This window comes from Lutra lutra, chromosome 12 (assembly GCF_902655055.1).
Source record: "Lutra lutra chromosome 12, mLutLut1.2, whole genome shotgun sequence".
Lineage (NCBI taxonomy): Eukaryota > Metazoa > Chordata > Mammalia > Carnivora > Mustelidae > Lutra > Lutra lutra.
Genome location: NC_062289.1, coordinates 49,956,578 through 49,980,709, shown reverse-complemented (window position 1 = coordinate 49,980,709; position 24,132 = coordinate 49,956,578). Strand labels below are relative to the sequence as shown.

General features: G+C 39.5%; 1 protein-coding gene across 1 annotated transcript in view; it reads right to left on the bottom strand.

Annotated features, from left to right (window-relative positions):
- Positions 1 to 24,132, bottom strand: part of ABHD3 (abhydrolase domain containing 3, phospholipase) — a 42,869-nt gene that overhangs the window by 3,003 nt on the left and 15,734 nt on the right. Inside the window, exons 4-8 of the mRNA XM_047698526.1 lie at positions 22,253 to 22,298; positions 9,040 to 9,152; positions 4,111 to 4,284; positions 2,195 to 2,243; positions 1,949 to 2,114 (exon numbers count right to left, since the gene is read on the bottom strand). Coding sequence (XP_047554482.1) covers positions 1,949 to 2,114; positions 2,195 to 2,243; positions 4,111 to 4,284; positions 9,040 to 9,152; positions 22,253 to 22,298 — 548 coding nt within the window. The remainder of the gene's footprint in view (positions 1 to 1,948; positions 2,115 to 2,194; positions 2,244 to 4,110; positions 4,285 to 9,039; positions 9,153 to 22,252; positions 22,299 to 24,132) is intronic.

Genomic DNA, 24,132 nt, shown 5'->3' with positions numbered 1-24,132 from the left:
AGAGAGACCACAAGTAGGCAGAGAGGCAGAGAGAGAGATAGAGGAGGAAGTAGGCTCTCCGCCGAGCAGAGAGCCCGACGCGGGACTCGATCCCAGGACCCTGAGATCATGACCCAAGCCGAAGGCAGAGGCCCAACCCACTGAGCCACCCAGGTGCCCCAGTGTCAAGACTATCTTAAGGGCTTGGGAAAGAATAGGGAATAATGAATTTAAATTTCAACAAAGTGGGGCAGGTTAACATGATGAGAAATTGTGGTTGATAAGAGAAATTATTATGAAATATTATTAAATATTGGTGAAATATTAAGAAATTAAATATTTCTAATATTTAATATTACATGTTAATATAAATATTAAATATTAAGAAAGGAAAGTACTACACTTTCTTAATCCAGTGAAAGGAGGCTAAATGGCCACCATGTAATTCAACTAAAACTAAAGTTCACAGTTTCATTTCTTGATTTGTGGTGAAAGGCCAAAAGTCCCCACCATCTAAAGTTATTTCTGATTAATCATAAGTCACACAATCAAATGATGGGTGATTTTTATTTTTATGTACTTTGGAGATTTTCTGAAATGTTGACAATACATGTGCTTATAGTCAGATTAGCTTTTTTTTTTAATGAAGTACTCAGGGGGAAATGTTTTTTAAGTATTTGGGGGGAAGTGAGGAAAAAATATATAAAAAGTTTTTTTGGGGAGAGGTGCCTGGGTGGCTCACTGGGTTGAGCCCTTGCCTTCAGCTCGGGTCATGATCCCAGGATCCTGGGATCAGCCCTGCATTGGGCTCTCTGCTCAGCAGGGGGCCTGTGTCCTCCACCACCCACCGCCTGCTTCTCTGCCTACTTGTGATCTCTCTCTCTCTTTCTGTGTCAAATAAATAAATAAAATCTTTAAAAAAAATTTTTTTTTAAAGCCTTTTTTAGGGAGACTGGGTGGCTCAGTTGGGTGAGGTTGAGTGTGTGCCTTGAGCTAGGTCATGCTCTCAGGGTCCTAGGATCAAGCCCATGTTGTGTTGGGTTGGGGTCTGGCTCTGTGCTCAGCGGGGAGCCTGCTTCTCCCTCTCCCTCTGCTGCTCCCCCTGCTTGTGCTTTCTCTCTCTCAAATAAATAAGTAAAATGTTAAAAAAAAGAAGGCTTTGTGAAATTTCATTAGAAAAATAATTAGAGTATGTGCTATGGGGAGTGCTATAAATTGTGAAAGACTGATGAATCACAGACCTGTACCCTGAAACAAATAACACATTATATGTTAACTTTTTTAAAAAAGTAAAGAAGTATGGGTCAAGTCTGCTGGTACTTAGGATGATTTCTAATGATCTTACATTGCTTCAATATATGAACACATGCATATATATCTTTGCTACGAAATTCCCTATTTCTTAAATTAAGAGAGCGAGGAAGTTAATCTGGGCTTAATTTTCTTTTATACAGTATCCAGGGAAAAACAAAGACTGTTTCCCTTCAAATGGGATGAAATGTGCTATGCTCACGGAGATAGTTAAGAACATCATGTCTATAAAGTCTCAAGTTTTCTTCCCAGTTTAAAGGGGAGAAAAACTCCAAAGCCTTCTGCTTAAGAATCTGAGGAAGAAAAGGCAAGTGATGACAATGAACTTGTAAGGCAAAGACATTGTAACGTAATCTGTCCAAAGGACAGTGTATTTGATAAAAAGGAAAGGTTATAAAAAGTTAGAACAAGCAAAATATTCAGAGACATAATTCACTCGAAGACTCTCATAATGAACTAGATAAGGGTCCGTGAAAGCATTTAAAGTGACTTCACCCATTTAGATACTAAATTACGAGTATCTAGCTATTTTTTCTATTGCACTGGAAAACAATTTATATGACATTTAATTTCTCATTACTGTATTTTCTTAAAAAAAACCCAGGATTTTAAAACAGCCAATTCATGTCAAAATGTACAGAAATAATGTGAATTTTACCATGACTTGGTGAGAAAACATCATCCACAGAATTCAGACACAACACTGGAATTCCCACTGATTTCAGTCTACGATTCGGGCTGGCATCAGTATAATAATCATCAATCGTTTGGTATCCAAACATGACTGAGGTGAATCGCTTATCAAACTCTCTGATGGATTTAGCCTGAAACATAAAAAGAGAGGATTCTCTCTTCTTGGAATCCGAAGGGGAAATCAAAATATTACATAACGTTTCTCTCTTACCTTCATGACGTGATCCATGTCGATTTGTTTCACAAACATATGACGGTGCCTGCAGCAAAATAATTTCAAAGGTAAAAAAATTTCAGGTTATAGCTATCTCTATCACACCTAAAATACATAATAATAATTAACCAAATAGGCTATCACAGGGCACAAAGTGAGTACTCAATAAATATTTACTTAATCAGACTTAGCAGAAGTACATTGATATGTATCCTGAAGACTTGTTTTTTTAAGTACTTTTATTTTTTTTAGAGAAAGAGTGAGGTGGAGGGGCAGAGAGAAAGGGGGAGAGAATCTTAAGCAGGCTCCACACCCAGCGTAGAGCCTGACCCGGGGCTTGATCTGAGATCCTGACATGAGCCAAAATCAAGGGTCTTAATGCTTAACCCATTGAGCCACCCAGTGTACTTTTTTCTTAATTGAAGGACACTGAAATAATTTTGTAATAATAAACATAAATGTTGTTTCATAACAAGATGTACCTACACTCTGCTACTATTAAACCAATTTGGCTGAAAAGGCCTTATTTAAACCAGCTTTCCCTTGGATAAACCACTTGGAAGACATTATTTTAAAATTGCTTTGTTGAAAATTAAAATTTATATTTCATATGCTTGTATATGGTCACTTTTCTTTCTTTCTTTTTAAGTATTTTATTTATTTTTAAGTAAGCTCTACACCCACTGTGGGGCTTGAACTCATGACCCTGCGATCAAGAATCACATGCTCTACTGACTGAGCCAGCCAGGCGTCCCTAAATGGGGGTCATTTTTCTTATATAACCAGTACTTTAATTGCCAAATCATTCTCTTCACTTTTCTTGCTATTGTCCTCCATTTCAGTGACAATGAGCAATTAGTGATCTTTTTAATATTTTAAGCAATATTTTATAATTAATATCTGTAATTTAATAAATAGGCTAAATTTAATCCAATGTTTAATGTCACCTTTTGGGGTATCTATGGTTTTTGCTAAGTCCTGTACAAATTAACTGGACTTTTTATTTAGCATTTGTATTACATTGATCAATTAACCCAAAAACGGATGGTAATAGTCATCAAAATAGAAACAGAAACACCTCTGTTCTTTAGTATCACACCAATTTAAATGGTAGAAGATATATAAACAATTCCGGAAAAATTAATGCAAACATAGTATTCTGGTAACATTAAGTGGGGGCTGAGAATATCTAAGTGAAGTGCGTTCCCCCAGCTTCTAAAATGTACTACGTGTGTAAGCATATGCTTAAGAAACTATATTATTCTGCGCTAAAAACACTTAATACATTGCTTACTACCTAGGAAACAATTAGGTACTAACAGATTACCAACAGGTAGACAGTCTGGAGAAATAGGGGCGCCTGGGTGGCTCAGTGGGTTAAGCCGCTGCCTTCTGCTCAGGTCAGGATCTCAGGGTCCTGGGATCAAGCCCCACATCAGGCTCTCTGCTCGGCGGGAAGCCTGCTTTCCCCTCTCTCTCTCTGTCTGCCCCTCTGCCTACTTGTGATCCTTCTCTCTCTGTCAAATAAAAAAATTAAAAAAAAAAAAAAAGAATATCTGGAGAAATAGCCCTCATGTTATTCAACACAGTCAATGCTCACATTTTTAGTCTTTTGGAATAATTTAGAATAGTGACAGAACAGTGATCTTCAAAGTAGGGGCACATCCCCCTAGGGGTTGTACCACTGAGATCTAGAAAGAAAATATTACAACTTTTATCTACATTTTTAGCTTATGCTTAAAATCTTTTTATTTTTGTATATCTTTATAACAAAAACTATTTGGCACAGTAGAAAATGCATATAATGTAAACACAAATATACAACTATTAGCAGCCTTATACTTTACAACTTTCTTTCTGTTGGGGAATATAACCCAAGAAATTTGGAGACATCGGTTTTAAAGATGACTCACTTATTAACTGAAGACTGGAGGCAAGTCGTCAAGTAGTAATTGAAAAGCAACCAGTTGAGTGGTTTCTCCAATGACTCAGAGCAAGCAAAAGTATTCCAACCGACTGAAAAAGTTGCAGCTGCCTTCAAAGGAGTTTTTGGCCCAATTTTGCCCAGGTAATTCAAAAGCAGCATTCTAAAATGGAGAGAAACAGGAAACTTAATGATGAGTTTGTTATCTCCAAACATCCCATTTCTTATTTTATTTACTTATTTGAGATAGAGCAGGAGCAGAGGGGCAGAGGGAGAGGGAGAAGCAGGATCCCCACTGAGCCAGGAGTCTGATGAGGCGTTCCATCCCAGCACCTAGCCAAAGGCAGGCGCTTAACCGACTGAGCCACCCAGGGTCTCCAAGACATTTTATTGCTAACTATGGACTTTACCTTAACTGTGGAAAAGAAAACCACAAACCCAAGTTTAAGGCCTTTATCTTGGAAAAGCATGCAAGTATCTTCATTCTTTCCTTGCCACATTCATATACTTATTTATCTTGCAGTAGACTATATTGTGAATGGACAAGGCATACAGTTATTACTTACATGTATATCCTTCTATGAAGTAAAATATAAGAGAAATCCCCTATATGATGGGTTGTTTTTTCCTCCACCCCTCCTTCCTTGCCTTCCTCTCTTCTCCTTTTTCTTTTTCTCTCTCTTTCCCTTTCTCTCTCTTCCTTCCTTCTTTCTTTCCTTTTCCTTCCTTCCTTTCTTCTTTCATTTCCTTCCTTCCTCTCTTTCTCTTCTTTTCTTTCTTTCATTTTTAAAAATGATATTGGGTGTTAATTAAGAATATGCAAATCCTTGGGGTGTTTGGGTGGCTCAGTGGTTTAAAGCCTCTGCCTTCAGCTTGGGTCATGATCCCAGGGTCCTGGGATTGAGCCCTGCATGGGGCTTTCTGCTCAGTGGGAAGTCTGCTTCCCCCCACCCCACCATCTCTGCCTATCTGCCTACTTGTGATCTCTGTCAAATGAATAAATAAAATCTTAAAAAAAAAAAGAATATGCAAAACCTTGGGCCTCTGCTTCTACGTGAATGTTTTAGTATGTGAGGAGTGTTTCAGGCAAAGTTTCCTATGATAGACCACAGAGTGAATATTTTGGGCTTTGTGGGCTATATAATATCTGTCACAACTATCCAACTATGTAGTGCAAAAGCAGCCCTAGATAATACATAAATGAATGGACATGGCTATCTTCCAACCAATTATTATATATGGATGAAATTTAAATTTCATGTAATTTTCACATGACATAAACTATTCTTCTTTTGTTCTTTTCCAGTCATATAATTTTAATTTTAAAGATTTTATTTATTTATTTGAGAGAGAAAGAAAGAGAGAGACTGTGTACAAGCTGGGTGAAAGGTAGAGGGAAAGGGAGGAGCAGACTCCCCACTGTATAGGGACTCCTTTTCAGGGCTCAATCCTAGGACCCTAGGACCATGACCTGAGCCTAAGGCAGACGCCTAACTGACAGAGCCACCCAGATGCCCCATTTAATTTTTTTTTTTAACAAACTTTATTTATATAAGGAAAGAGAGAGAGCGTGTGTGAATGACGGGGAGGGGCAGAGGGAGAGGTAGAGAGAATCTTAAGCATTCCCAGTGCAGAATTGACATGAAGCTTGATCTCATAACCATGAGATCATGACCCCAGCCAAAATCAGGAGTTGGATGCTTAAATGACTGAGCCACCCACGCACCCCTTTTTCAACTATTTAAAAATATAAGAACAATTCTTGGCTCTTGGACAAAGACAGATTGCCAGATTTGGCCTGTGGGCCGTGCCATGCTAACCCTTGGCATAGATGGCATAGGCAGAACATGAAAGAGTGGTTTTCAGATGTGGTTGCACAATGGAATCACTTGGGGAGCTTTCAAAATTACTATAGACACCTGGGTTTAAGCCCAGAGATTGTGAGTAATCAGACTGAGTGGGCATCCTGGTTGCCTCTGAGCCCTTCCTCCCTAAAATAAGTCTCTATAGGGCTCCCTAGCATGGAGTTAGACTTTCTGAGTTGTGGCAGAGCTCCTTGCCCTCAAAGTCACTTGTTTTCTCTTCCTATTCTTTCCTGTTTTTTTTGTTCTTAATTATCACTCATTTCCCCACTTTCTTTGGTTCTATCAATTTTCCTGATTTTAATCTAGTTCTATTTTGGTAAGAGGAACAAGAATGGGGTTAATCTAATACTAATGTCAAAATCTAAGTTTAACATTATCAACTAAGAGAAAGGGTGATAGTCTAAATTCTGTTTCTCATTATATTTGCCATTGTTTACTTCTCCAATTGCCAATGATCTGAAATAGGAGAAATGGGTAAAAATTCTGTCTCCTTCTTTCCTAGCCCAAGTGGCTCGCAGAGTGAATGTGATGAGGTTTAAGATGAAAAGTGGAAATTTTGTTCCTGCAAATGATTCTTAATAATGACTGTACTCCTGGGATAAAGTATTGTGGTTCACTAAATCATTTAAAGAACGATGTTTACTCTCCTGGAAAACCTTCATTCTAGAGTCCTAGTTTTGGTGATTTTCTTCTCCGGCTGGAAGTCAGAGAGTGCTAGGAGATTGTTATAATGGGCAGATCAAAAGGGTTGGAAGGGAAGCCCTCAGAAGTAGGAAGGACCAGTAGTATCCCTGACCAAGTGTGTGTGTGGGGGGGGGCGGGGGGTACTTCTTGACTATTATTCAGGGGAAAAAATAATATCAAGATGTTACTCCAAAAGAGGATGTTTTATTTTGACAGAAAAAGGACTCCATGTTTTCACCAAAAGAAAAGAGACAGACAGACAGACAGAAGAATCCATGAGTTAAGAGACTTAAGAGGCATATCAATCCAATGGACCTTATCTGGTTCCTGACTCAAACACACTGTAAAACCAACCAACCAACCAACCAACCAGCCATCAACTGGGGAAATGAGATACAGACAAAATATCTGATGATTTTTAGGGATTACCACCAGTTTTGTTCAGGTGTGATAATGGTACTCTGTGTGTATTTTAAAGAGCAATTACCTTTTAGAGATACCTAAGATATTTATAAATGATATCTGAGATTTATTTAAGATAGTCAGAGCTGGGGAGGAGTGGAGGGGTAATACTGATAAACAAGATTATCTGGGAATTCATAATTACTGAAGATGTGTGAAGAGGGCTGATTATTATTGAAGTCAGGTGGTTAGTACATATCAGGGCTCATTACACTCTTCTCTTTTACATGTATACAAAGAATTTCCTATACATTCTTTAGAGCTTCTTTAGTCTCTTCAGTCTCTTCAGGAGACTGAAACCTGACTAGGTAGAGCATGGTGTAGATTCCTTGGCTAGACTCAGTATCAGCTTAAATCCCCTACGTGGTCCCCGGCATCACAGGTTTGGGGATTACCCCAGTCTCCAGAGGCACTGGACATTAGGATCTTCGAGAGACTACGTTTTTGTCTGTTGCGTTTCCAAAAGAAAAAAAAAAGTGTGTCAAGCTATAAAACACATCCCCAAGTGGTAAATCCACTTGGGAACGTGTCACAGTGCTAGGCAACTAGAAAGGGTGCTTCCTTCAAACAATTTACAAGACATTAATATTCAACCAGCTGCTAAGGCTAATGGTCAAGTTCTGCCTTCAGGCACTGAGACTTCAAAGGGACATGACTAGGCATTTCCCAGGGGCTTCTGAATAGAGAATCTGGTCCTGTTTAGGTAAGGTCTGGCCTTTAAAAAGTCAAGAATTTATATGATTAAGAGAAAAATTTCAGCCTACACGCTATTCTCTACAGTTCACATTATGGGGCAAAGGAAAGAGAAATACCTTGAGCACAATTCAGAGGTTCCGCCTGGGTTTTCTACACTGATTCAGATTTCTTCCTTTAGTAGGTCAAGTCAGACCTTCCATGCTAATGTAAGAAATGTATTCTTTTCTTTCTAGTTTTATGTTCATCCGAATCTAAAAAGCTGTGGTTAAAGACGATTCTTCAGAATCTATCATTTGGAAAGCCTGTTCATTTTCAAGTAATGAAACATCCTAAGATGTTCTGAAAATTGAAGTGGCGAATAAATCAATCACAAAATTAAGAAAAAATACCATTTTCTACCTCATGTGTTTGTTGATTTTAAAAAGTAGTTTTTGGACAAGCATTTAAGGAATCTAAGCATGGTGAAATTCTGGATAATTAAAATTTTGGATTTTATTAAGTTCATAATCACTGGAATAAAAAATATAAATAATTATTAGTAGAAATGAATAAGTATGACATAAATGTTCCAATTAAACCCCAATGTAACTGCAAGAAGCACAAATTTTAATAATATTCATATGCTTAAAATAGGAGCTGGTGTAGGGGTTAACAATAAAATGTCAGAGTTTCTAGGAGAGCATTCCAGGGTAGGTCCATTTGCCCAGCAACAAAACAAAACAAACAAAAACACCACCACCTGGAGAAAAAAAAAAATGTTGAAGGCCTCTTCAGCTGGAGAGAGCAAGAGTGATTATTTCTATGCCTGGAGTGATGAAAATCAGCCTCCAAAGTCAGCTTCCTGTGTGGTGCCAGAGCACACACGTACAGGACAGCTGGGAATACATCAGGGACTCTGAAGGTCACCATGGCAGCTGCCAAGTGAAGGCAATCAAGGTCACAGGGTTCTAACAAACCCTTAGATTCAGAAAACTCTGAGTATCCCAAGGAGATACTTGCATCCTTTTCACCACAAAGCCATAGTTGCCAAGGAAAATACTAACATTGGCCTGGGTGAATTCCTTCCTTCACTCAACCATAGGTGGTAAAATCAGATAAAAAATAATCAAACATTTATTTTCAAATGTCTTTGTAGCTTGTCATCTCCTGACAGAAGCAGTCAGGAAGGCCACTTCTCTCTCAAGACATTTTAGAAAGGAAAAAAATCTTACCCTCCCATTGAAACCCCTGCTGCCAGGAAGGGAGCAGAAGGGTACAGACAGTGCACGTGGTGAATAACAGTCTCCAGGTCTTCAGTGTTAGCACAGCAGTAAGTCCTCGGTGTCTGTAAGTAGAGACAGGTAAAGCACAACATTTAAAAATCATGAGGTTCATGACCTGTAAAAGGCAGAAATGACAGAGCCGAAGTTATTCTTGATTTAAAAAAAAAAAAGCAAACAAGCGAACAAAAGAGACATTGCAATTATGCCCCCCAAATTTTAAATTGTGGCTGGTTTCTAATGGGGGAACCGTTTTCTTCATCCTGAATGCTGTCCACCAATGGGGTAGTGTGGTTTTCTGACATTGCCTTCCCTTTAGATAAGGCAATTTCCAGTTGCATTTATGAATTACTATGTTCTTCTACAACAATATATCCATATAGCCCCAGCTGCACTACACTGCAACAGACACTTAATATGTTAAGATATGTAAAGCTGATTATGCCTCAATACATCAGGCATTCAAACAAATGATTTTCAAGTGAACCTCATCAATAAGGGCTCTGTTTCTGGCAGGAAAGCTTCACAAACGCTTTGTTTGAACTGTGGGAGGAGGGGGCAGTCCTTTCTGCAGAATAAACATCAGAGTGTGTCCATGAATATATGTGTGTGTGTGCCTAGGTGAGATAAAACCCCCAGAAACTGAGTAACACGGAAAGGAGTCTGGTTAACACTGCTCTAGCCAAAGCAGTGCCCTGGACCCTCTTGACTTTACTATTCCAATAAACCATGATCGCCACATAAGGTTATGTTCACCCACTGTTCAATTGCTAATGAGAAGCCCGAGACAAGCACAGTTTTCAATGATCCTTCCAATTAAACTCAAGCCTAAAACGCTACCTATTGCCTACCATCATCTTTTTGAGGTCTGCAAATATGAAACTCTCCAAAAGACAAAGGTTAACCTGGAGAGTTAACCTTAAATAACTAAGCTTGTGTCTACAAAACTGTGAGGAAGATCCCATTATTATATCTATTTTATAGAGGAAACCGAATTTAGAGACATTAAAAGACTCCTGGCACACCTTACCAGCTAATATGAGACTAAGCGGAGATACTTAAAAAAAAAAAAAAAGAAATCCTTTGTGATTAAATGCATTTGAGGGGCACAAATTCACTGTAAAATCTAAATGGAATAGTATATACTACCAGGCTCCTTCATAGTGATTGCACCTGTTGTAACAAGAATTCAGGTGAAGAAATCCTTACATGATATTTTTATTACATGGGAGTCTATTCATGTGGCATAGCTTTAACATTTCTGAATTATTTATGACAGTCACCAGCATGTACTCTTGTCATGCAGGCTTGATGTGAATGCAGCCACACAAATGGTCACACATGAATGTGCACACAGAGCTCAGGGTTTGAGAAAAATGGCCTGTGGTAAATTATCAAGATCAGAGAATCTTAGTGTCAGGAAGGACTTGGTTCCTTATTTACACATGAAGAAATCGTGGCTCAGCAAGGTTGAGTAATTTGGCAAAGGTCATAAAGTAGCAGAGCCTGGATCACATGTTTGTAATCAGTAAACAATTTCCTGTAAAGCACTAGGATACTGAAAGCGATTTCGTTAATAAATTCAGCATCTGGTATCCTCAGATACAAAAACTGATTTTTCTGTAAATGTTTTTCTCCAGATGGATGACATTAAGATCAAAACTGATAATACTGGCATGGATCAAGGTTGCCAGAACTCTGAAACTCAGTAAATCTAGAGTCTTTCCGGCATGGTCCTGCCTCCTTCCGGTTGTTCCCCCTGCTTCTGTGATGGCACTATCCCATTCTCCTCCTGCTGCTAGCTTTCCACTTCCTGCCTGGTTCCTGTCATTCTTCCCACAACCTCAATGTGAATACTCATTCCCAAAAGTCTTGTCTTAGGCCTGCATCTGCTTCTCTGGTCAATACTTGATTCCTGAGGGTCTTACCTATCTTCCTGGCTTCATCAAACCACCACTAGGCAATGACCAAACCAACTCTCCACCTTCCACCCTTTCACCTGATCTTAGGCTCCAGATCCAAATTTCCAAGTTCTTTTTTTTTTTAAATATTTTATTTATTTGACAGAGATCACAAGTAGGCAGAGAGGCAGGCAGAGGGAGAGAGGAGAAAGCAGGCCCCCTGCGGAGCAGAGAGCCCGACGTGGGGCTCGAACCCAGGACCCCGGAACCATGACCTGAGCCAAAGGCAGAGGCTTTAACCCACTGAGCCACCCAGGCACCCCCAAATTTCCAAGTTCTAACAGGCAGCTTCACTAACGGGTTCTGGCCATAATTCAAACTTAAAATGCCTCAAAGTAAACTCTTCTCTTTATGAACACTATACTGCTTCTCCTAACTTCCCATTTTTAAAAAAAAATAGATGACACCTATATTTTCCTAATTAAAACTGTAGGTGACATTGCCTTCTCCCTCTCCCTTAATCTCATAGCCAATAAATTGCCAAGTCCTGTAGCCTCTTCCTCCTCAGTGTCTTTTGCAGGAAACACCGGCAACCCCTTCTTTCTACTCTAGTAAAAGCTTGGTATGTTAGATTCTCTTAGAAGAGCCCCAGAGACAGGCAGGATGTGAGTGTTAGCAGTTCATTTAGAAGGTGAGACCAGAAAGCACCAGTAGGGGAATGGTGAACTGAGTCTGGGAGGCTAGAAAGTCAATAAAGAACATGGGACCAAGCAGTTCATGGCTATCGGCAACGGGGGACTCCATCCTCTTGGGGCACTTTGGGACACTATGGGAATATGGCTCAAAATTATCCCAAACGGAGATGAAGAGGAGAAGGGAGTTGAGGGAAATTGGAAGGGGAGGTGAACCATGAGAGACTATGGACTCTGAAAAACGATCTGAGAATTTTGAAGGGGTGGGGGGTGGGAGGTTGGGGGCACCAGGTGGTGGGTATTGTAGAGGGCACGGATTGCATGGAGCACTGGGTGTGGTGCAAAAATAATGAATACTGTTATGCTGAAAAAATAAAAAAATTAAAAAAAAAATTAAAAAAAAAAATTATCCCAAACGACTGGCGAGGGAGCTGGGTTCCACCAGTTCCTTTCAGCCATTGGTTGAAGGCTGCTTCTGGAGAAGGTTCACTCGCTGGCACTCCTGGTTGGCCCTGAGCACAGGGCCAGTAGGCTCCTGCGGCTAGAGAGGCCCCCGGTCCAAGAGGTGAGCGTTTGCAGGTGAAAGCCATGAGGTAGATGTGCATGGGAATGGTAAGTGTCACAGGGCTAAGGATGTGACAAGGGTATGGCATTAACTGTCTCTGCTACCAGGCTTTTTTACCTCTTACTTGGACTGTTGCAATAGCACTTAACTGGTTAACTCCCAGTCTTTGTTCATAACCACCCCTAATCCTATCTCCCATTCACTGACAGATTAATCTTCCTAAAGATCATTTCTAGCCCTAATCATGACAGTATTTTTGCTTAAAATTCTTCATTAGCTTTTCACTGCTGAATTAAGGACACATTCTTCTGCCAAGTGTTCAAGGCCCTCCACAATACGTCAAGCAACCTTTCCAGCTCTGGAGTTTACCATTTCTCCATAGGTACAGAGTCACATCAATGAGACACCAGTATTGTCTTGTGTGCTGGTCTCTTACCATCCTTGCTACCTGTAGAGACACCTCATCTGCCAAGTGTCCTTCACAATCAACTCTGCCTATTGAAATCATGCCTTGCATAAATGTCAGGTAAAAGGCCAAGACTTGGCCCCTGGTCTCCCAGACACCACAACCTTTCCCAATTCTACCCCTAATTGTCCCAGCCTGTCTGCTCCTGGCCCACATTATCTATTACCTGTCTGTCTACTACTATCTTACCTCTTTCTCTGATGGTCAATACATACTTGTTGAATTGAACTGAAATAAACAGGACTGAAAAATGAGATGCATATCTTTTGATATGCAAAACTGTGTAGTTATATGACATGACCTCTTGACACTTGTTTTTTTTTTTTTTAAGATTTTATTTATTTATTTGACAGAGAGAGATTACAAGTAGATGGGGAGGCAGGCAGAGAGAGAGAGAGGGAAGCAGGATCTCTGCCGAGCAGAGAACCCGATGCGGGACTCGATCCCAGAACCCTGAGATCACGACCTGAGCCGAAGGCAGCGGCCTAACCCACTGAGCCACCCAGGCGCCCCACACTTGATGATTTTAACAGGAAATATCATATGCCTTCTTTCTTCACAGGACTTGAGACTCCCTAAAGAAGGGGTTCATCCAGGATACACAGCAAAGACACTAATGGGGGCCATATATTGAATTTGTAGGCCTGGCAGAAATTTTCTTCAGGTCTAAAAATATAAGCTTTTAAGACAAAACATTGGTTAATTCTCAGTTGCTAGGGCTACTAATACAACCAACAACTAATCCTATTGCAGTAATTCCTGGCTTTTTCCATGCTTCCAGAACAGAGGTAGAGTAAGCCTATCTAATGAGAAAAGGGATTAAGGAAGACCTTGCAGCATTCGGCTGGGAGGTAAAAACTCCTTTTACAGTGAGAGGAGGATGGGAACGGTATTCTGGAAAAAATTCTAAAGGATAAAGAAAATCTAAAGGATAGATAATCTTCCAGCACATGTTTGGGCATAAATATTTTACAAGTTAGAATAATTTGAAAATAATTACAAACCAAGATTGTTGAAATTGTCCAACTGCAGCTAGGATTTGCAAGAAACAATAGTAATTTGTTTCATGGCTTTCAGAGGTTCATTTAGAAAAATCACTGAAGAGAATAATGAAGTAAAATTAATTCTTAATTATTCACACATAATAGATGGGAAAAGAGTAATGCATATATTTTATATTAATCTGTGGACTACATATAATCTGTTCTTCTTAATCTACTTCCAAAAAGTAGACAAACTGAGTTCTCCCTAACCTGGAAGAGAATTTTCCTGTCCTGGTTTAGAGGTTATTTGTTTTAAAATGCAAATTTCATTTTAAAAGTGGGTGTTTTTGTTTTTGTTTTGTTTTGGGGCTAGAAACAAATTAAAATTCACCCTGTTAATCAGGTAGCCTGACTCTCCCTAGCTATTCTGGAAGGGGATGAATTTGCTAATCTGCAGTAGAAGCCATTACCCAGAACCCTTCTTTCAGTGCTGGGCCTCATAGCCGGTACTAAACTGGGCCAGCTAGGATTTTAGTTTTCCATCCGAAAAAGACACTTATCCATCTTTGTAAAAAATCATTTCAATTGTAGCTGGCTGATGCACTTACAAGTGTAGGTGGTGTGCTACACATGGAGCAAGTCTTTGGCTAACACCACAAGGGTCTCTGGCTCAGTGAGCAGAGTTTGATAGTAATTTTTGCTATAATGATAATAATAATTTCAATTTCGTTTTTATTTTATTGTAATGTCTGATAGTCATCAGGAGCTTAGAAGATTTCATTTTACAGCCTTCCTTTCTCAAGTACTGAAATATTGGATAAGATGCTGCCCAAAGGAACTCTGTGATTCTTGTATGCATCTAAGTCCCCAGAAAGTAATCCTTGCATATGAGTACTAATCATACTTCTTCACTGATCTCTGCAGCATGTTTTTGTTGTAGCTGCTGTTTCGTTCTCGTACCATCCTCCCCTCGTCTACTACCTAGTGATTTGCCCAAATTGTTAGGAAAATTGATTTTCTTTTTAGATGAGTTTGTTAAGTAGGAAGTCAGAGAAAACAACAGGAGGCATCCACATATCAAGCCAACACTTTAATGACTATTGTTTTACCTAGTCCTTGATAGACGTGTAAAATGGCTAAGTGTCTACAAGTGCCTGGGACTTTGCTCGTTTCGTTAAAATAACTAGCCACAAAACAAAGGGCCCCAAGAAATATCTTGGCTACCTCTGAGGCCAAGATGGCCTAGGTGCTCCCTTCCGACTCATTTATACATGACTACATGCATAGGCACTCGTGCTACACAGTGACCCCAATAAATGATCACAGTGTTGTGCACGGCTTAGAGCAGATCACCCAGGGAGACAGGAGTTACCTTTGGTCCAGGCGCCTAAGAAGCAAGTCTCCTGCCCTGCCCTGGCTGGGTTTGGGGCCAGAGGTGGCTCACCAGGGCCAGGGTTCAAAGAGAGGCTGCCACCTCACAGCAGTCTTCAGCCCAGCCTGCACTTTAGACTCAGTACGTAGTGTTACGACAAATCACAGACACTTGGACTCCACCCCAGACCAAATGAATCAGGAACTCGGGGTGGGGTGGGGGGGTGGGGGGGAGAATGTGGTTCAGGGATCAGTGTTTTATAAAGCTTCCCAGAGGATTCTAATACACAGCCAGGGCTGAGAACCAAGTGCTTGGAGAGTAGAAGAATAGAGAACCAGGGTGAGAGCAGAAGAATAAAGAAATAGGATGAGAGCTGAGCCAAGAGAGGAGGAGGCTGCAGTGACAAGAATGATAAAACGATCTAGAGTGACTTGGGAAGAGGGAAATCTAGTGTCATGGGAATTCCTTGCTGCGCACAGGGAAAGGCTGCCAAACATCAGCAACCTTATAGGATCACCTGGCCCATGTAAATGGTAGCTAGCTATTAAATAATTGGTATTATTATTCTTAGAAATTCTTAAATTATTTAAACACTCCTTTTCTTTATTTGAAAACTGTTCATAGAGAATTGTACAATCTTTTGTGTACCTACCACTTACAAGAGTCAGTATTACTGCGCTGGACCTATCAATGTTAGGAAAAAATCCTAAAGAATTCAATACATTCATATCCGTATCTGGCTGAGATCAGCCCTCCTGAGTTGTTCTGACTGGGATGGAGGAAGGGGGGTGGGTAATTTTTGGAGCATTTAGTAAAGAGCAGAATTGGATGGGGCACCATGGTTTTTAGTAGGAAGGTATTGTTTATGGGAAAGAGAGTGCTTGAAGGTGTGAGTCTGACTACTTAACTGTGTCCTGACTGGCTCTGCCTTATCTCTTCCTCCTCCCTCTGACCAAAATCCCTTCTGAATGCCTGCTTCAGAAAATGGTACTCAGGAGGGAAGAGCATTACATCCCTCCCATCCTAGTAGCTTCCAAAGCTAAGGTGGAAAAACCCAGTAGGAAACAAGAATCCATGTCTCTAGATCTGAGTCTTTAGTGAACCACCCATTATCCGATGTCTTGAGGTAGGAACCCTCTTGTTGAAAACCCCTTTATCTCTAACCCCGGATTTTCAGCCTGACTTGAATTAAAGCCGGAGCTGAAAGGTAAAGACATTCCAACCAACAGCCTGAGTTGCTGCCCTGAGACCACTAATCAGTTTTATGAGCTCAGGCTTGTCACCCGACTTTTCCAGAGGCATCCTCAATCTAAAAAATGAGCTTTTCAGGATTAGAGGATCTCTGGAGCCAAGGGCCAGGACAGGATGAGATAAGCGCTGGTGTCAGAAGGTAAAATCAGCACACTGCTTCTCTCACCAAGAGAATATTACTATCCCCCCCTCCTCCCCCCACCCCACCCCACCCCAATCAGCTCACTTCCACAGAGAGCTTAGAATTGAAGGTGTTTGGTGTTTACATTTTACATTCTGCCACCATCCCTCATGTGTCAGGGGCTGGTATCAGATAATTTGAGGAGTGGCACTGATCCGTAAGACCACACTTTGAGCAGCACCTACTGTAAAGCCCCCAGCTTCTGCTCCCCCTTTCGGCACTCCCTTACCCTCTGAACCAGCTCTAACTTGACTGGAAAGTGCCTGAAGGAGGGTTTTCTTTTTCATAGCTCTATGAAACGTGATTCACATGCCATACAATTCACCTATTTAAAATGTACAATTCATCATAGGGGAAAAAAGGAAAAAACAAAACAAGATGAAATCAGAGAGGGAGAAAAACCATAGGAGCCCCTCCACCATGGGAAACAGACTGAGGGTTACTGAAGGGGCGGGGGTACCTGTGTGAGGGGCATGAAGGAGGGCTTGTGATACAATGATCGCTGGGTATTATAGGCAACTGATGAATCACTGACCTCTACCTCTGAAACTAATAATACACTATATATTAATTAATTTAATTTAAATAAAAATGTTTTAAAAATAAATAAGATGTGTAATTCATGGGTTTTAGTGTAATCAGCGTTGTTCAACCACCACAATATCAGAACATGTTTATCTCCCCTAAAAGAAACCCTCTACCATTAGCTGTCACCCTCCCTCCCCCAGCCCTAGGCAACCACTAATAATATACTGTCTTTCTGTCTCTATAGATTTGCCTAATCTTAATGTTTTATATAAATGGGATCATACAACATGTGATCTTGTGTGATTGGCTTCTTTCTCTTAGTGTAATATTCTCAAGGTTCGGGGTGCCTGGGTGGCTCAGTGGGTTAAAGCCTCTGCCTTTGGCTCAGGTCATGATCTCGGGGTCCTTGGATTGAGCCCCACATTGGGCTCTCTGCTCAGCAGGGAGCCTGCTTCCTCCTCTCTCTCTCTCTGCCTGCCTCTCTGCCTACTTGTGATCTCTGTCTGTCAAATGAATAAATTAAAAAAAATCTTTAAAAAAATATTCTCAAGGTTCATCCATGCTATAGCAAGTATCTGTAGTTCATTCTTTTTTTAATGCTGAATAATATCCAGCAGTATGGATATACCACATTTTCCTCACCCATTTGTCCATTGATGGACCTCTGGGTTGTTCCTACCTTTTGGTTAATATGAATAATGCTGCTATAAATACCCATGTATAAGTTCCTATATGAACATATATTTTCATTTCTCTTAGTGATACAAATAGGAGTAGAATTGCTGGGTCATATAGTAATTCTATGTTTAACTTTTTTGAGAATGTGCCAAACTATTTTCCAAAGTGGCTACAGGTAATCCTATATTTAACTTTTTGAAAAAGTGCCAGACTATTTTCCGAAGGTGGCTATTTTCCTATTGTGTCTAGAGATACAGAAGTCTGTATGACCCTATAACTAAAAACAAAGGGGGTCCTCTATATAGCTTTCAACAAACTCAGTTTTGCCTTGGTAAATTATCATTCCTAACTAAGCTAGAAGCATAATACTTCATAAAGTAATTAATAATACTAGGGAGTTTGTGGATAACTTGGATTCCTAGATTTGTATCCTTGAAAATGCATCTGCAGAGAGCAAGAAAATGTACCATGTACGGGCTCCAGGAACCCTGCAGGAATATCTGAATGTCAGTCTACTGAGACTAGGACTCTCCATCTCCCATAGCTAGCAGCCCCAGGGAGGGCAACGTGCAGGCTTCTCCTTTCCTAGTGAGCAAGGCTTTTGGCTTTTCCACAATCCTGCAATGTATAATTGCAAATGAGGACAATATGGTAGTGGAAAATTTCTTTCTTTCTTATTCTCCTCTGTAGGAGTCATAGTAATCCCTACGAATTCTAAGTATATCAGCAACATATTTCAGCAAAACTTTTCTTTTTTGCATTTCTTCCACTCTTAGGAGAACTGCTTACTCTAAATTCCATTTCACCTTTGCTAGCTCTTCTGGGTTAATTTTGGTTAGAGAATGTGCCTTCCTGTTTGATCTTTGCTGATTCATCTTTTGTTCTTTTTTATGCCCTCAGGAAGGTCTTACTTACTCTGGGTCTGAGCTACATTAAATCCTTTCTGGAACAAGGTGAGGTATAAATAAACATAAGTTCCTCTAGTCTGAAACAGTAATTGTTCACGGCTCTAAGGGCAGATCAGGAAGAAGGATTATCAAGGGAGCTAAATATCAAAGATAGCTCTAATAATCAATACTGGCATCTCACTTTTGTGATCTATTAGAGCACAAGAAGCATATATTAAATTATAATTAATTTACTCCCTTAAATTTCTTTTTTAAACGGGTTGTTTTAAAGCATATAATTGTAATTACATTTTGGCCATTTTACATCTTTATTCTTTTTAAAATTAGATTACATTAATCTTTGTGATACAGATAATTGCTGGAGGTATTAGTTCATTGGATTCAACCCAGTGCTCTGTGTATGACTCCAGAGACCAAGCTGCTCTTACCCTCTTGCTTAGAACTCTATATTATTTAACATAAAATAGAAGTTTTATGAAATAAAAAGTTAAGGGGCACCTGGGTGGCTCAGTGGGTTAAAGCCTCTGCCTTCAGCTCAGGTCATGCTCCCAGGGTCCTGGGATCGAGCCCCGTATCAGGCTCTTTGCTTGACAGGGAGCCTGCTTCCTCCTCTCTCTCTCTGCCTGCCTCTCTGCCTACTTGTGATCTCTGTCTGTCAAATGAATGAATGAATAAATAAATAAATAACTTAAAAAAATAAAAAGTTAAAAATGTTTACCTATATACTATCCCTCTGTAAGAACTTGAGGTATTCTTGGAGATTTTTCAAAAAACCAATTAATGTGATGGGTAAAAGTTAATGGGTTTGTTCATTCTTTCAAAGTAAATTTCCAATTACCTTTAAAGCAAAGGGTAGAAGGTTTTCAAGCTTCTTGCTCTTCCTTTTCTCTCCTCCTTCCTATTTGCTGTATTCTAAGATTCTATCCATAGACCTCCCACTTTTGCTGTTCAAACCATCCCTAAGCAATCTTGACTACTGAGCTCCAGGTTTTACTTGTGCACCAACAATCTGTTTCTTTCTGTAGTTTGTACATCTCTCCTGAGGCCCCATCTACTATATCCAGCTGTATTAGAAATTTCCACCTGGGTGATCTCAAAGCACCTAAAAATCTGAAACTAGATTATTTTTTACACCAAAAATATTGCCAGTGTTCTTAAATTTCCCATTTCAGCAAAGATCAGAGCCTATTACCAATCAGCCAAGCTAGAAATGTCAACCTAGAATTTCCTCTCTGTTTCCTGCAATACAATGAGTCTTCTTTCTGCCCCGTCAATAACCTTCATTTTTGTTCTCTCCTCTTTCTCCCTCCTACCTCTGTTTTTAAACTCTGGGTACATCTATATTAACTGCTTTCCAACTGGCCTCCCAGCCTCCAGAGGACTCCTTCCCTTCCATCTCTTTTCTACATATTTCTGCCATGGTTCTCCTTCCCTTCCCTTCCATCTCTTTTCTATACTTCTGCCATGGTTCTCTCTCTAAAACAGGGACATGATAAGATTATTTTATATGTCAATTATACCTCCATAAAGCTGGAAAAAAAAGTTAAAATGTCAATGCTTTGATAGTAAGTTCCTCGGTCTTCAAAATTCAGCCCAATCCCTCTAGAAGAATTACTGGATGAGAGGGAGTATGACATAATGGTCAAGACCATAAGCACACAGTCAGACTACCTGGGTCTGAATCCTGGTTCTGCATTTCCTAGCTAGGACATGTTCTTAATCTTCTTGTGCCTCACTTTTTTCAGCTGGTAAATGGGGATGTTGATGGCTATGCTTAACTAAATCATTGTGTTGTTACTATGGTTGAACATTAAGTACAAAAAGACATAACTGATATATTCTAAGGACTCAGTAAACCTAAGATAAAATCATCATCATCATCCCTCTACCAGTAAGTACATGCTTTTACCTATCTCACTCTTTATGCTGAGAAAGCCTTTCTATTCCCTCTTGGTTCAATACCATAGCCTTCAAGATCCAACTGAAACTTACCTCCACTATGATGTTCTCTCACCTCCCCCAAACAGTTCGTTATGCCCTCTCTTTATGCTCAACCATCTTTATACCTCCCCTACAATTACATTTAGCCCTGTACTGCATATATTTTCAAGCATCTAAACTCTGTCCTGCAACTTAAATGAAAGCTCCTAAGGGTTAATGTTGCATCTAATATCGTGTATACTCCCCACCATATCGCCTTGTCTAGTGCCTAATTTAACAGGCAGACAACACAGCTTTGCTGAATGAACAGATCTTTGTCCCTCACTTCATGAGACCTATCAGACTTTACTTTGCAGTACATTATTTTCTTGAGAGTCTCAGACTATGTCCTCCCCATTTTTGTACCCTGGAAGCACCTAGAAGGACAAGAGCTGCTCAAAAATTACTTCATGGGTCCAGGGTCACTGACAAATTCAAATCTTTCCCTTTAAGAGCACCTGCCATTTGTTCACAAACTTCTTCTTCCTTTTTTTTTTAAAGGAAACATTTTTTTTTAATTTTATTTTTTTATTTGACAGAGATCACAAGTAGGCAGAGAGGCAGACAGAGAGAGAGGCAGAGAGAGAGGAGGAAGCAGGCTCCCCGCTGAGCAGAGAGCCGGATGCGGGGCTGCTGAGCCTGGACACGAGGCTCAATCCCAGAACCCTGGGATCATGAACTGAGCCGAAGGCAGAGGCCTTAACCCACTGAGCCACCCAGGCACCCCTGTTCACAAACTTCTAAAGGGCTGGACTAAACAAGGAAATGTGAACCTTCACATCAAACTGTTTATTGTGAGGATCTTGAGAAAGAACATAAACATTTTATAACTTTAGTTTTTGAAATCATATTGATCCTGATTCCCTCCAGGACCCAAGTCCCTGTAAAGCAAAGTACAAGAGCTCTTTTTCCCCCAAGCTCTCATAAAGTACTGACATTAGCAACAGATTATACTTTTTTATTTCCAGCATGACTTAATTATTTATAGTTTTAATATCATTCTCTATTAATGCCTCAAAATTTAAAAAAAAAAGGTTTCTTTCAATTCTGGTGGAATTGTCTTTGACTTATTGGAGTAGTAAGGGATTAACAGTTGAAAATCTTCCAAAAAATTTCAGTGAATTTTTAGAGCAAAAAAAAAGCTAAGCTAATCAAAAGATTTAAATAATATTTCCCCTATGTAAACTTTGGCTGGCAAATAGGCATATAATATACAGTCAATCTGTTTCATGACAAAAGTAAATTTCTTAAGTGAAAACAAAGTTATCACCATACTGGTTAATTTGTTTTGTACCAGTTAATGAATAAAGTAAGTGTGTTTCGCTTTAAAAATAACATAGATAAATAATTATTGATGTTAAAATATAGTATGAAAGTCATAAGATAGAACTTTAGCTTCTATAAAAATAGAAATACATTACATATATTTTACTTATGATGTACAATCTGGATAAATATAGATAGACTAAGGGGAGTCCCCTGACTATATAATTGCAAGTCTTATAAATTTCCTCTTCTTGTTGTTGCTTCTCTGTATTTTTCCACAGTGAACTTGTATTGTATACACAGTTATTTTAAATAAAGAATGTGCTTTTCATTATAAAACTAGAAATCATTCTTCTAAACAGTAAGCTGTTGTCATTAATTTAAATTTACTTACCAAGAGATTCTCCCCTGCCACTCCTCTGTTGTTAAAAACCACACATCTAAAAACCAGGAAAGTAATGTTTGTTATTTTTACACACAATTCTTGCTCACAATAATACATATTAAAATCATCTTAGTGGCATTGTTTTAGGTTACTAAAAGATTTGTAAAGATCTGTTCCACAGACACGAGAATGTTTTACAATTTCATGTAAATGCACTAAAATATATATCCATTTTTCTAACTTCAATATGTGAGTTCAAATTGGAAAATTGTATATTGAAGTGACGTTGAATTTTCCTATGAAAAGCAGAATTTTTACAACTTATTCCTATGCATATGTGTAGGCCTCCAATAAATGTTATTAAAACAATTCTAAATATAAGTCAAATTTATTTATTATTTATTTATTTAACTAATCTCTACATCCATCATGGGGCTCAAGCTTCAGGACCCCAAGCTCAAGAGTCACATGTTCCCCCCACTGAGCCAGCCAAGTACTCCAGTAAAAGTCACATTTAAATGTTTTTGCCTCATACTAGAAAAAAAAAATTTTCTACCTATTCTATTTGTAACATTAATAAGTATCTATTCCTATTCTAAGAAATAGCTATTATTCCCTCAAGACTTGACAAACAGAGACCAGAACTTCACCTATGGTGAAAACATTACCACAGGTACAGCTGCAAGGAACCTGGCATCTGAGCTGGTAGGAAGAGCCCCCACTATGCTACTGTTTGGTGTTCAGCTGACCTCGGGGAGGAAAGACAAACTGTGCTTCCTATAATCTTGTTTGCCTCTCCTGGATCAATGGTCATATGCAAAGGTCTTAGAGCAGTGTTGGCTCATGGTAAGTATACAGGAAAGTTAGCTATTAGTAGCAATGGTAATCATAGTGACATTGTAGCCTTAATAAGTCATTCTGCATTTAAATTATTTAATTCTCATTTAACTTTCAGGCAACCAGAACCTCAGATATGAATTTTTCGCCATCCTCAAACCAAATCCCAACTCCTGTCTACAGGATTCTCTTTGATTGAGTGACTCCATATTCATGTTGATTAAAAATCATTTTGTTTTTGTCTGTATACTTATCTAATCAATCAAGGCCACCTAGGGTTCTAATTCCCTTCTTTCAGGGTGTTGCTGATCACTGTATGGGTTCCGACTGCCCCACACAACATTCACAGCTAACTCTTACAGTGGGGGAGAGGTTAGGTTTCAATGTGATACTCAGGCTATGTTTCTGTGAAGGAATCCTCTCTTTCATCTGAAGAATTTTATTAGGCCCAACTGGAAAAAGAAAAAAAGGAAATGTTTAAAATATCTGAAATCAGGGGCACCTGGGTGGCTCAGTGGGTGAAAGCCTCTGCCTTTAGCTCAGGTTGTGATCCCAGGGTTCTGGGATCGAGCCCCGCATAGGGCTCTTTGCTCAGCGGGGAGTCTGCTTCCCTTCCTCTCTTTGCTTGCCTCTCTGCCTACTTGTGATCTCTGTCTGTCAAATAAATAAATAAGATCTTTAAAAAATATAAAATATCTGAAATCAGAGGCATCTGAGTGGTTCAGTTGATTGAGCATTTGCCTTCAGCTCAGGTCATGATCCCAGAGTCCTGGAATCCAGGCTCCCTGCTCAGGAAGGAGTCTGCTTCTCCCTCTCCCTCTGCCTCTCCTCCCGCAGATGCATCCTTTCATTTGCACATCTTTCTTGGACTTGGAATATAAAGTTCCAGTTTTGTTTTCCAGTTTTCTCTCTCTCTCTCTCTCTCTCTCTCCCTCTCGAGCTCACTCTCCCTCTCTCCTTCAAATAAAGAAAATATTTAAAATTATAAAAAAAATTCAGAAATCTGATTTGAGAAAAAGCTAGAAATATTACATTTTCTTGACTAGTAAGAG